This window comes from Aptenodytes patagonicus, chromosome 13, assembly GCF_965638725.1.
Source record: "Aptenodytes patagonicus chromosome 13, bAptPat1.pri.cur, whole genome shotgun sequence".
NCBI lineage: Eukaryota > Metazoa > Chordata > Aves > Sphenisciformes > Spheniscidae > Aptenodytes > Aptenodytes patagonicus.
The window spans coordinates 16,369,723-16,383,523 of record NC_134961.1 but is presented as its reverse complement, the minus strand read 5'-3'; the positions used below and the strand labels follow the sequence as shown (position 1 = coordinate 16,383,523).

General features: G+C 38.6%; 1 protein-coding gene across 1 annotated transcript in view; it reads right to left on the bottom strand.

The window, feature by feature from the left end:
* LOC143166699 (uncharacterized) overlaps window positions 1–13,801 on the bottom strand; it is a 114,581-nt gene that overhangs the window by 32,586 nt on the left and 68,194 nt on the right. Inside the window, exons 41-50 of the mRNA XM_076351292.1 lie at window positions 12,120–12,476; window positions 11,178–11,534; window positions 9,750–10,100; window positions 7,675–7,806; window positions 6,601–6,750; window positions 6,004–6,120; window positions 4,110–4,283; window positions 3,228–3,401; window positions 1,768–1,821; window positions 280–392 (exon numbers count right to left, since the gene is read on the bottom strand). Coding sequence (XP_076207407.1) covers window positions 280–392; window positions 1,768–1,821; window positions 3,228–3,401; window positions 4,110–4,283; window positions 6,004–6,120; window positions 6,601–6,750; window positions 7,675–7,806; window positions 9,750–10,100; window positions 11,178–11,534; window positions 12,120–12,476 — 1,979 coding nt within the window. The remainder of the gene's footprint in view (window positions 1–279; window positions 393–1,767; window positions 1,822–3,227; window positions 3,402–4,109; window positions 4,284–6,003; window positions 6,121–6,600; window positions 6,751–7,674; window positions 7,807–9,749; window positions 10,101–11,177; window positions 11,535–12,119; window positions 12,477–13,801) is intronic.

The window sequence follows — 13,801 nt, the reverse complement described above, 5'->3', positions numbered from 1 at the left end:
GGCTCAGACCTGGAGTTTTCTGGATTATTTCACTGTCTGCTACTTTGATGCTGTGGGGGCAGGCAAAAAGACAAGCATGCCCCAAACTGTGAGGAGGGGAAACTCTCTGCAGCCCTTCATAACCTTCCTGAGGTATACAGACTATTTGGTGTCGCTACACACTTTATCAAAGATTTGTTATCCATTTCACCAGTGCTTTGGTGACTAAACAAATAACTTTTTCCATGGAAACACAGTGGCCTAATAACATTTTTACAGTGCTCCAAATGACCCTTTTACCCTTGCAGGTCTTTTTTCCTCCTGACGGTAAAGGAGAAGTTTGTGTTTTGTTCATAGGTCAGCCTCAGAGCTCCTTCAATTTCATTTTCAGTCAGGACTTCTTGAATGGTCATCTATGGGGAGAAGAAAATAAACGAATCACACGCCATAGCTTCTACCCAGCAGTTCACCTAAACTGAGCACAATCTCTTGACTGACTAAAAACCATTATGTTGACTGAAGTTTACCTTCCAGACGGGCCTTCTAGATGCTTTCTAGACCTAAACCAAAAGCATCAAGAGATGTCGTCTTTTTTTTCTGTATGTTTCCATAGCTACTCATTTGCACTATTGACAAACATTAGCCTTACTTTCAATGTAGCCTTATCCAGTTCAAGTCTAGAGCCACTGGTTCTTGTTTGTGTCTCCTCCATTCTTCTTTTTCATATACTGTAAAGAAACTGCCTTTCCTTCTTTTTTTGATGAAGCAGACGGAGCTCCACAAATATTTTACTCCAGGGTATTTTCTTCCTCCCACAGCTGCTGCCTCCTCTACAGCTTTATCCTGAAACTGCTAAAGAATCCCTCTGGGGAAGATGAGCACTGTCTCCTACACTTAAATATCAACACACGTTGTGTTTGCCAAAGTCTGTGGGAACAGTAATTTCTGAAGTCCCATGATTACACTCATACCTTATACATGAATAAGGCACCTAAAGAATTAGCATCTCTGTTTTTCTTTTTTTCACTCAAACATTTAGAGGATAAAAGACATTTCACTAAAGATTCAGAGGGAAGAAGCAGGGGATATACCTAATACCTTTTAATAAAATGTTGGCATTAAATATTCACCTGAAACACTGACACTTAATATGCAGGTTTAATATTGCTCTAACATTTATTTTCAGAAAAGTCTACCTTTAATCTTGTATCCTAGCTACATATCCTCTTTTTTGAAGAGAAAGTGATGGATGACTTGGATGTGCTATTCTGTGTACTACCCTCCAAAATGGAAGGAGACATTTCAACTAAAACTTCTTTCTCCCAAGGGATGAACAGGTACAGCCTTTGTTGATCCTATCAGGTAGTTTGGAATACAAATCTATTTCTGTTTATCAAACACTGAAACATTTTAGGTATCTATGCTACAAATGGTTTAACCAAGCCAAGGAATTCTCTAGGTATGAAGGACAGCTGTTTTCTACCAAAAGTCCCTTCTACTTTAGTTAAGCTGTATCAGCTAGGAACTGACAGTAAATGAGTGTCTTCCTGAAATGATTAATCCTGAAATCAGGGATTTCAGGTACCTGCTGAGTTTCCTTGGAAACAGATCATTAGCTGTGTACTTAAGCTAAACAAGGATTCAGATAAACTGGGCCAAGTCACCCCTCTGCACTTGTATAAACCTGGAGTAATTTCACTGAGGCCACTGGAAGTGCTCTGGATTCATGCTAGTGTAACTCAGATGACAGTCTAATCAAAGCACCACAGAAGATCTATGGTTTATTACCTTAAGAAAGAAGGGAAGTCCCAGATGATGGAGAAGTGATATTGAATGCTTCACCTCTGCCATGAATTCAAATATACCATAGAGTTGAAAGTCTGTGTCAACATCCATAGTCACAGCTATATCTTTCTCGTCATATTGGATTTCACAGATAGTCTTGGCTTTGTTTTCTAAATAGCAAGAACAAAATAGTGACATTTTGAGGGCTCATTTTCAAGGAATTTCAGTACTGCCTGCATAAAATGAATCCAGCCAGCTTGTGGGTTAAGACATTCATCATGACAAAGTCATCCATTCAGGATGACAAGAGCTTCGGCCTGTGGTTGGAGAAGTGCAGAGTTTTTTGGATGTCCTTGAACATACAAAGTCTTGAGTTAACAGAGCTTGTATACCCACGTACAAGTGTAAAGTGACAAGTCAGTTCCCAACAGTAATGCGTTTTCACAGCTAGAGCTGACTAGCTTATACAGCCAACTGTAGCACTTGGCAGGTGGTAGCCATTTCTAGAGAAGAGCTCTGAGCTGTTTTGACCTCTAGTGACTCCCGCAGTTCCAGCTACAGCAGAACACCACTGCTCAAACAACACGACTTAAAGACCTTTCCCCCACTTTCCTACCAGCTTTTCATATTTGAAAAAGAAAATACAGACTGCTAAGAGATAAAATGAGAGATGTGAAACCCCAAAACTTTTTACAGAGAAGACAAAAATCACAGACATGTATGCAATCATACAGTGACCACTCTGGTGGCTGTCCTGAAAGCCACCTGTTGTCCTATTGCTTTTTTCAGAATGGGTGAAAGGAGATGGTGCCACTAACATTAGTATTGATTCAGCACCTGCTAACCTCAATAATTCCTACTCTTTGGTGCTCTCACAGTTGTTGAGGGTTTTTTTTAACACGAATATACTCCCATGTGGGCACTGAAGGTACTTGACCACGATGTAAATCACCAGTTGAGGGATATGCACATAGGATTTATGTCAGGGCAGGTTTTGGGGATAGACTGGCTTATTCAGGATGGGTCTGTCTCCCCTCCACAGGTCAAACAACAAAAGCCATTCATAATTATTTTCAAAACCCACTTTAAACTACACCTCATTCACATTTTTTGTGCTCTGTAACAAGGTTCTTTGTGTAATATTGGAAAAGACAGTTTCTTATTTTATGCAGCTAAGTATCTTGGGGATCACCAGTTTTACCAGGTGTTGTACCACATGAGATCTTTCCTGGAATTAAAAAACCAGTTGTAATGTAGCTAATAACAGATGCAGTTTAAGAATGACAATTTTACTTACATACAAGAAAAAGCTCCTTTTTAGGTACTACCAGCAGATCTTAGTCAGTTTGTAGCTATTGAAGGAATAGTTGAAACATCCTCAAAGAGCTGTTATATAACAAGAAAGCTGCAAGGAATGCCAGGTGCCTACCTGATTTCTGAAAACTGAGAATCAAGTTGATTGCCTTAGGGTAGCCAGATGCCTGCAGTGCCTCGCTACTGTGTACACTTTGGCAAAAGATATCCACTTGGTGACCAACATAATAGGAGTTTATTATGTATGTGATTGATGTTTCTCCAGCTGCAACATGCATATATCTTTCTTGAGTAGTGTTTCTCCCTCGAAAAACAGCATCTATCTAAACAGTGACATGTAGATATAAGTTTTTGAAACAACATTTAAATACTATTTAATTTTAAAATAGAAGACAAATGGAAGTGAAAGAAAGTTCTCTCTAGTCTATACTTATGTCAAAAATCCATCCATTAACAAAAAAATCTTAGCCTTTCATTAATCATCTATGACTTTCCAGCATGAAGTCCATCCAACTGAATGAATTTCAAACCATGGCAGCCTCACTGATTTATGTCAAATTCTCACTAGGTTCTCTTTTATCCCACAAAAACATGACTCCCTTTATAGAAAGGATCCTTGATCCACGCATATTGCCAATATTTACTAGATAGTAGGTACACCAACACTTCCTTGAAAATGGCACTTAAAGTAGTACTTCGTTAAATATAAAATTCCCATTAAAGTACATAGAAGCAATATTCCAATTCCCGATGCAACGTTCTGAAACTATTCTCCTGTAGAGTTACAATATCAACAATACACACTGTACTAACACTGATCAGAATGGAATAATCTGGTCCAGAAAGCAGTCAAAAAGAAATTTTCTATTTCAGTAGTTCAGGTTTTAGCCATCCATAGTTTTTAAATATCAGAAAATCTCAGCTTCCATCCTGTACCTTACAAAACAGTAGTTTTCATTCAAGCCATGGGCTATTACTTTATAATTAGGACAATAATTTTAAAGGGAAAAAAAAAAGAAAAAGGGAACTACCTGTAAAGATGATGGGACTCCGGCTTGTAGCAGCCATGGCCAAGTATGATGGAAATTCCCAGTTATGTTGGTACTTATTTCAAACTCCTGGATTTGTCCTTCAAGAACTGTTAGGTGAGCACCATAATGCACCTTCATACTAAAGCTCTTGATCACTTTCAGATTCAAGATAGCCTGTGTGCAACAAAGGTAAATTGTGAAAAGGCAGCTTTGTAAAAGGTAAAGCTCCTGTTAGTCAGGGTTCTTTCTTCGGTTCAAGCAGTATCATCTCAAAGATGTGTCAAAAAAATTAATCTTGTATAATTTTGTAACACAACATAGTTACAGATGTCCCTTTTATTTTTAAATTCAACATTTTAACATGTATTCTCCAGTATGGACATGCCTTAACCCTATTCAAGCAGTTACAAGATTAATAAAGAGTAAGTGTTGTGCTGTAGGCTTGTGTATCTCGGATAAAAAAATATGCCAGGTAATCAGTCTGGGAGGAAAATACCATTTGGAATGTAAACCGTGAAATCATATCAGTACTCACCCCTGTCTAGTCTATACAAGGCACACTGCAGATCTATCAGACAGACTAGGCATATGAGCTAAAATGCACTGCCCTCCTTGTGCAGTGCATGCTGCAAGCTCAGCTGTGGCTTGGGCTGTTCACACATTGGGAGCCAACCTCCTATTCCTATGAAAAGTTCTGGTCCAGCAAGCTATTCTCCCAATCCCTGGAGAACCAACTGAGCTTCTGGACTCCCCTTAAGAACAAAGTGAGCATCTGGACTCCCCTCCACCCTGAACTTTACGGGGGGGGCGGAACAGAGAGAAAGAGAGCAGGAAGGAGAGGGAGGAGGGAGAAAACGAAAAGATAAACGTCTTTAAAACAGAAGCAGGCAGTATGACCCATGTATATTGGGACAATATCCAAATTCAGGAAAATCTTATTCCATCAGGAGCGTAAGCAGCAATGTGCTTTTCCATCTCCATGCTCCACCTAGACAGATAGCACCTTCCCCAACTTCCTTTCGCTTCTGATGGCTTACAGAACTCAGGACTACAATCTGCATGGCAAGAAAGTGACTGATTTGTTACCTGTCCATTACAGTGACATTTCATTTTACCACCACCACACTTCTCTGCCTCATCTTATCCCAGCTCTTTCCAAAATAGTCCTTGTATGCACAGGTACAGACTTCAAATGTCCCAGACCATTCATTTTGCACAAAAAATTAACAGTTCGCACATCCTGCAATGAACTTTCATGATGAATACTCCACCATACTTCAACTTACATATTGAAGGACAGTAGACACTGCTGCTCTCTCTGGCAACTGAATTAAAGGTAAGCAAGGCCCAACTTAAGTAGAGTACAGGTAAAGAAAAGCACTGGGTCTAGAAATAATTATAAATGAGAATGAAAGCTGAGGTGGTGTGACAACACAGACACCTTAATTCTGAAGGATACTTTATTGAAGGTTAGATTGTATTTTAAAATGTTGAGAACAATCTTTCCCACTTGTACCTCCGACATTAGGTAGATCGTTTATGTTTGTGGTTTGCTCCACTTTGGCTATGTTCTGTAGCAATAAGCTTTTTCTCCTGATTAAATCTTGACTTTTAAGTGAAGCAGTATTATGAAGCAACTTTGAAATCTGCTATGATCTTATGCAAGATGGCATAACAGAATAGAAAAGATGATAAAGATGCCAAAGTTAACAACTGAATGAGTAAAATTCTACCCTCCTTGACAGAGAGACAAAACTTTCACCTAAACAGCAAATGCACAAAGTCACATCTACACCCTCTGTTCTTTGCCATCTGACTTCTACAGCTACTGCTTCCATCATGGCATGATTCCAGGCTGGATTCACGTCTCCCCTGTCATTGTCTGACAACTCACCTGCAACTCAATCCTGTCTTCTATGTGCAAAGTCTTCAATGCCTCTATGTTATGAGTAAGTTTGTAGTTAAGAGACACAACATCCGACTTCTGGACAAAGCTCAGTTCTTCTGTAATCTGTTCAGTCCAAATAAAATACGACAAAAGTTAACTGTGGCACATCTCTGATATTGAGAGTGCTCTGATTAATTGGAATTATTGTACTAATTACACACGAGAGTAAAATTATGAAAAATATGAAAAATTTGTGGTAAAGAATTGTCTAATTTTTTTATAAGTCACAACTTCGTCCTGTAATAGGGAATATGCTGCACCAAATGAAGATACCTGATAAGAAAGATTTGATACAGTTTGCAAATGGGAGTCATGGATCATTGCTGATGTCAAATTTGTTGCTAGAAGGGATTGCACAGAAGGAGTGGCTGAAAGATACTGCCTTCATTTAATTAAGGCCTTTAAAACCAAACCAGTCCCTGCAGAGTATTCCTATAAGGGCCTCATGCACAGCTATTTCAAATGGAAAAACAGTATTTACCAAATCAATTAGCTCACTTTAACCTCTACTTCACATCTTACTAATACGGAGGAGACACTTACTTGCTTGCTGTTCACACAGAAGTGAGTACGTCTTTTATAGAAGTCGCTGGTTTTTTCTGATATCACATCAACTAACATCCTCATAGGAATGCCAATGTCAGCAGCTCCTTGAATGTTATGGGTCAGCACTGCGTCCAACTCTTGTCTTTCCTGTTAATATTTCACAGCTTATATAGCAAAGCATGTGTAGAACCCAAAGCTTGCTGCAATACACAGCTTGAAACAGAAATTTAGCAAATCTGTCTGTCCTACATTTAATACTAATTAAAACCAATTGCACTGAACTTAGGGAAGTTACACTGGGAAAAAGAAAAAAATCAAGCCTAACAGGATAAAAAAATATACATTTCAGCTAAGAGGGAAGAAGGTGTAAATGCTTCTCTCTGGTGGCAAAAAATTCCCGCTAGCTATCTGTTTTTCTACAGCACAGAAATACGCAGAAATTACCAGTTATGGCAAGAAAGTGAATAATCAAAAGGAAGATACTTCTCTCTGTGTGCTCTCTACTTTCCTGCACTGATGACAAAAGAAGCTAAACTTGTAATTGTCAACAGGAAAGCAAGAGATTCACAGCCTTTCTTGTGTTGTCTTACTGAAGAAACAAACAGCAGTGTCTCAATTAATCACTGCCTATTATTTTGCAATGTAAATCACAGTGATCACTCTATAAATCGCAATCATCTTCTTGTGCATTTCTATATACTTTCATGATGAATGAAGAGTGTTATATTGGAGTACCTGTTGTATATCTGGAATGAGATCAGCATTTGTGGGTTTGCATGTCTTATCATATTTGCTATATAATACAAGGAACGTCAAGTAGTACAATATAAAAAAATAAAATATATACACCCAAAGAGCATAACAAGGAAATGATTCAGAAAGTGCCACAACCTGTATCCTATTATCTCATACATCTGTTTTACTGCACATTACAGGTGCCAGATTTCCAAAGATTTTATTTTTATTCTGGCATTTATTACTAAAGCTTGACTATTTGTTCCCAATAAAATAGTTTAGAATATGTGACTCAGTACTTTGTACATGCAGTCTAACAGTCTGCAGGATACTTACATCAGTGACTTTTAGTATAAGGAGTCCTTGTAATTTACTTCCATCAACAGTGATCAATGTCTGTGAATCTAGGTTCATTTTATCCATCAAAACATAGCCTGAACTGTCAATTTTTACTGGTGCTCCAAGATCCTGTACAAGCAAAAAAAAAAAAAAAATTAAAAAAATTGACCACTTTTACACTCCCCCACAGATACACTATACACCTGAAACTTTTTATTCCTAATAAGTAGCTCTAATAGCACCTAGCTGTAAGTCTAGTATATCAGGCAGCATATCCATAGGATGTTTCAGAAATCTTGACAGCTTTTTATTACATTTTATACATTTTGCCTTTTTCATTTTGAAGATGTCTGACATATTTTTGATAAGTGAGCCAGCATAAATAGAACACAGGACAACGTGGCAGCTCTTCCTGCCTAAGTGAAAAGTCAGTTAATTTTCTATGCTTGGCATTGCTCCAGTGGCCCAAAGCATCCATAAATCCAGTGAAACCAGACAGTATACATAGGTTTATTATGGCAGCTCTGTTTTTGGAAGAGGGCAAATGAACGTCATCTTTGCACATTCAGATTTACCCTGACTTGCATATTGAATCCACAGATCATTCTGTGATAACATCTCTCAAACTTTCCATACACTTCTGTCCTTTCCATTCCTGCCTATATAGCACTGACTGGTGGGATCTGTGAGAGGCCAAGCACCATGATACTGGGATTTCCAATAGCAATACAAATTTTCAGTAAGAAAAGTCAGTGCGCAATCCAGCTAAATTTAGAACTACTACTTCAGGAAATCCTGCTGCAGAATTTCTCCCCCTCCACCTACCTACAACGGTCTGTCCTAGGAAAACAAACTACTGGGCAAGAATTGAAGGAAAAACTGCCATTTTTCAGTCCTCCATCAAAAGGAGCTCAGCGTGTCATGCTAACTAGCTGAGAGAGGTCACAGCACACCGCCTTTCTTTACTTGGGAAGCTCTGAAAGCTGCCTTGCTCCCCAGCTCACACAGCTCCTCCCAGGCAACGATACTGTGGACTCCTTCAGAGATGGGGACTCCCAGGACATCTGATGCCAACCAGGTCGACTGTCCCAGAGACAGGGCTTCACTTCCTTTGCTTTGTATAGAAACGAGACCGTACTGCAAATAATGGCATATTCGTGTGATATGGAGTGATCATCTTCCACAGAACTCCAGTTTTCACTGTATTTTTCTACTGGCTAAATCTTTTCAGCGAAGAAACTACTTTTTTTCTTATCCTGCTAGTTGCTGTTCAGACTCAGAGTCTATAGTGAGAGTCCCACCAAACCCAGGAGTTAAATCTCATTAACGAAACAGGAGGTGTGATTTGGTGGTGCCCGGTCGGACACTGTAAATGGTTAAGGTTCAGCTTGGGGACAATTATATGGCCAGCATTTGCAAGAATTACCACAGAGAAATGGCTCACCAGGTCAGTCCAAACCAGCTTGTTCAAAATGGCACTGTTTGTTTTTCAACTAAATTCCTCAAAATATTTCTCAACTGAGGTCTTACAGGAAATCATAACTGCTGTTTAACGCTGGCTTTTTCACTCTGTGCGCTCTCCACAATGGTTTTCATATATTACATATCAGATTGTAAGCAATTTCCATTTTCTGTAAAGCTGAGCGAAAATTTTCTGAAGATTATCTATTTACTTTATGTATTTTTAAACTATTTCAGAGTTTGGTTGTCAAACTGCTGAGAAACTGTAATTGCTGATAAAGCCAAAAACAACTTTGAATACTCAGTATTTCTGAAGATTAAAAGTCTGCAGATTTCTCAACCATGCTTTTTAAAAAAATACATCAGAGCTAGTACAAGCAAGTCCATTATCTGTAGGTACTGATTCATAGAAAATTTAGTTTATACCATATAAAAATACAGTGAATGACTGGCTCCAAAAGTAAGATGTAACATTAAAAGTAGAGAACGTTTTTCTTGTTTCTCTGCTACCGTTGAAATCATTAGACTATCTTCTTTTGACTTTAGTAGGTGCAAAGATCCTGGTTTAGATGTATAAACTCAAAAGTAAAGCAAAATATTCCTTCCAATACCTGAATTGTTTGGCATTTGTTTTCTATAAACATTTTCCACTGAAGCTTCTTTTCAGGGTAGAAGTCCCCGTTCATTTGAAGCTCACAAGCACCCCATTTCATTCCTATTCCAATATGATATTTTAATTGTTTTCGTGCAGTGACGGACAGCTTATTTTCCCTTGGGATTTCCTTCAGTTGAGGGAGGTCATGCCTGAACTGAATTTCCAGTGTAATCTTTGGCTTGCACTCTGCTCTCACTTCAAGACGGGCAGTCTTGCCGTCTGTTTCAAGGACACAGAGAAGTTCTGCTTGGCAGTTGTCTTTCTGAATAGATCCTGTAAGCCGTGACTGCATTGGAATACTGAGATCCTATCAAGATACAAAAAAAAAAAAAAAAATAAAAAAAATCCTTTGGATTATACATACACTTTAAGACAAGTCAGTATTGAGTCTTTTTTCTTCTCCCTTTAGCATACGACAAAGGAGATTTTATGCTACAATATCAGAGACAAAACCTACAATCTCTGCGCTGCCATTTTTCTCCCTCCCAACAGTAAGATGGTAATTTTGCCTGAGTAAGATCTGACAGAAGATTTTAGGACTGCCCTGCAGAATTTACAACTTCTGTGTTTATATGAAGTTTTACATTTACAAAAATACAAAATGCCTAATTCTTCAGAGTGGCAAAGTTTACTGAACATCCTCTGTTTCATTCAGACCAGACCAATCTCAATTTTAAAACAAACTAACCCACAAAAATAATAGGCCTAACAGACATTCTTGCATCTAGTGTTATAAGGATTTTTTTTTAATACTAAAACTTCAAGCTTGTCTTGTGCAACATCCCAAATGAAATGTTCCCTCACATTCTTTCAAAGTATTTTTAAAAACACTGAAAATTCTACTATTTTTAACATTTTAAGTAGTTTTCGTTCCCTCTTCACTACGGATAACACACACTTTCTTGTCATTTTTGTTTTTATGTTGCTGCTTTGTAGTTGAAGAAGTTAAAACTGAGGAGTTAAAAGCAAAACATAAATGCCTATGAACATCTGGAAATAACCCCTAAATTTGCAATAGACATTCTTTCTAATGTAGTCCGTGAGGCTAGATGGAAAAGCCAAGGAAATTTCACAACTTCTACTTTGATAAAAAAGACAGACCAGAGAATATATTTTTTGACAAATAGTTCAAACTAAAACTGCTGTTCAGCCTTAGAGGGCAGTGTCGGTGTGCAAAGGCAACAAGCAGCAGAGACCGAACTAATCTCAGTCTATGGAGAACACCTATGAACAGGATACATTACACACTTTCTTTGCCTAATGCTGTAAGATAGGTGTGTCTTTGGAGTGGCTTTCTAACACTCAAACATTGTTATTTTAGCTAAAACCCTATATGGCCCTGCATTTGATCCCAAATCTCTCTTTAAAAGCCTCCAAGAGCTACCTGCAGAAGCCGACACTCTGTTTCCATTTCTAGCGTCCACTCAGCTTTATTCTGAATAGAGAGGTCTCCTCTAGCCTTAAGTTTGCATTTGCCAGCCTGCAGCAGCAAAATGCCCTCGGTGGTGGAGTCTGTGGCTGCAGATAACAGGACAGAGTTTTCAAAAGGCAGCCCAAGCTGACTCAGCCAGTGAACTGAATGCCTGAGCATCCCTTGGAGTGTATATTCGTGTTCGCAGGAAGTGTCTATCTGCACATCAACTGTTCTGCCGTCACACTGGAGGTTCATTAACAAGCCAACGTTGCAGATGTTCTGTTGAAATGAGCCCCCAAAGGCTACAGCATGAGGCAATCCCATCCTCTGCAACAGAAAAGATTATACTATTTAAAGCACACAAAGTAAAGCAACTGTCTTCCTAATTTGTTTCTAATTAATGAGGAAACATTTATTCTTTCTGAACCAATATGCTTTTGGAAAGGACCGTACAAGACAGCTTGTTTCACAGAGAAATCAGAAATTTCTCTGTGAAACGAAAGAAAAAGAAACCAAGAATAAATGGTATGGGGAAAAAAAAATCCTACAACAATCTTTTCATAAGTACTGTAGAAGAAGTAGTTCATAACCCCAAAGAAAACCTCCAAAATTTCAAACAGAAAGGACATACTTTTCATTAGATTCTAGGACAAGAGTTTATTTTAACTAAAAAGCTATTAGTAAGCAACTATTTTATGGCAACAGCAGTAACATCTACCATTGTATTACTCCAAATTCTCATCTTCAAATACACTCCCTCTACAAGTGCTCTGACTCGTTGCTCTGCCAGAACAACTTTAACGACCAAAACTGTCCTTTCCATAAATAATAGTGTCGAGACAGATCTCTGTGACTCATAATGATCTGAAATACACAGACTATAATGCCATACAGAAAACAATCTAGGCTTACCTCTAGACTGACGCACTTGTTTCTAAAAGTAAGTACCCATTCTGTATCTGTTTCATTGCTTGCCAGGCTCACTTCTCCATCAGCTTTTAAACTGCAAGGCCCAAGGACAATACCAAGCATGCCCTTATACTTGTCACTTCTCACGGCTGACACCTTCACTTGGTTCTCTCTGGCAATTCCCAGAGACTGAAGCAAAGGCAAAGAATGCTGGAAGTCGATTTCCAAACGAGGCTGGATGGTAGTGGTGGCATGGAGTTGCAGGCAGGCAAACATGTCATGAAAAGAAACATGTCCAAAGAAGATGACAGTAAAGTTGCTGGTAAACACTGACCCATTCAGTGAAACTCTTGCTGGAGCCTAAAAAATTACGGGAAAAACTGTTGTCAAGTTTGTTTTCCTGTCAGGCCATATACTGTTTTTAAATGCTCATGTTACTAAAAGAGAACTATTTCCCTACTACCCTGACACCATTTTGTATTCGTCCTACATATTTATAAATGCCTAAACAAATTGAGAGATGGTCCAAAATCTTTATTTTAGAGTTCCATAACAAAAATAACAGGAAAAAAAACCAACTCCACAACTCCATTAAAACAATTACTAATACCAGAAAAATCAACTACTATTGCTTTTACTATCATCACTTCTGTTTTTACTATAAGTAAATAGAGTTCTAGCAATGTAAGAATGCGTTCAATTCCCCTCAGACCTTAGCAGGAGTGATCAGTGTTACGCAGATTGTACCCATGTTAAATGAGGGAGGAACTGAAATGCATTTGTCTTTTTTGGCATTAGAACATACATGGGAATCAGAGTCACTGTGATTACTGTCTGTCTAGGGAGAAACGTAATCTTCTGTAATGTCACTCACAGGTGACATTTTTAACACGTTCTTAAGAATACGTTAGATTATGAGGTGTATCTTTCTCGAACAGCTCAAGAGCCACAGGGACTTTCACAAATGGTTAGCTAGAAAGAGCAGAGAATAGAGTAAGAAGTAAACCATGAAATTCTCAGCTTGTGCCTCCTATGCTCCCTTGTCCGGTTCATATCAGGTTGGCTGCTCAATAAGAGAACAAGACCATTTATACTGAGTTCAGTTCTAACTGACAGAAGATACAGTTTGGAGACCAGCTAGAAACATGAATGTGACTCTTGCCTTTTGCCTGGCACACACCTTTTATCTCATGATAGTAGTTTTTCTGCTAGGTGCAAGCTCTTGCACTGAGCTCTGAAGCAGCACAACTTGATTGTTTGCTGCAGGACACAGGAATATCGCCTTTAAAATTGCACCTGTTGGGCCCATAAACATCCCTTACCTCTACTTTGTATTCTGCACTTGGTGCACAGCTATGCACTAAAGACGTAAACCTGTATCACTTGAATGCAAGTTTGTTGACAATTCTGATTCAGAATAAACAATCCACTGCATGATGGTGAAATTGAGTGCAACCTTCCCCATGGACTTGTACAGTTTTTGATGGAGAAGTAATCTGATCTGTTTGAATCTGTGCATATTAAGGGAGTGAAAATATCTGAGAGTGTGTGCAAAACTTCCAGCTAACTCAAATCTCTTTCTACATCTCTGACACCTTCCAGTACTTAGATTCCCTCAGTGGTAGTTAAGACAGTATGCTGTTGACAGCAGAGTTTATAAATGAAGCTAGTACCTCAAAATGATG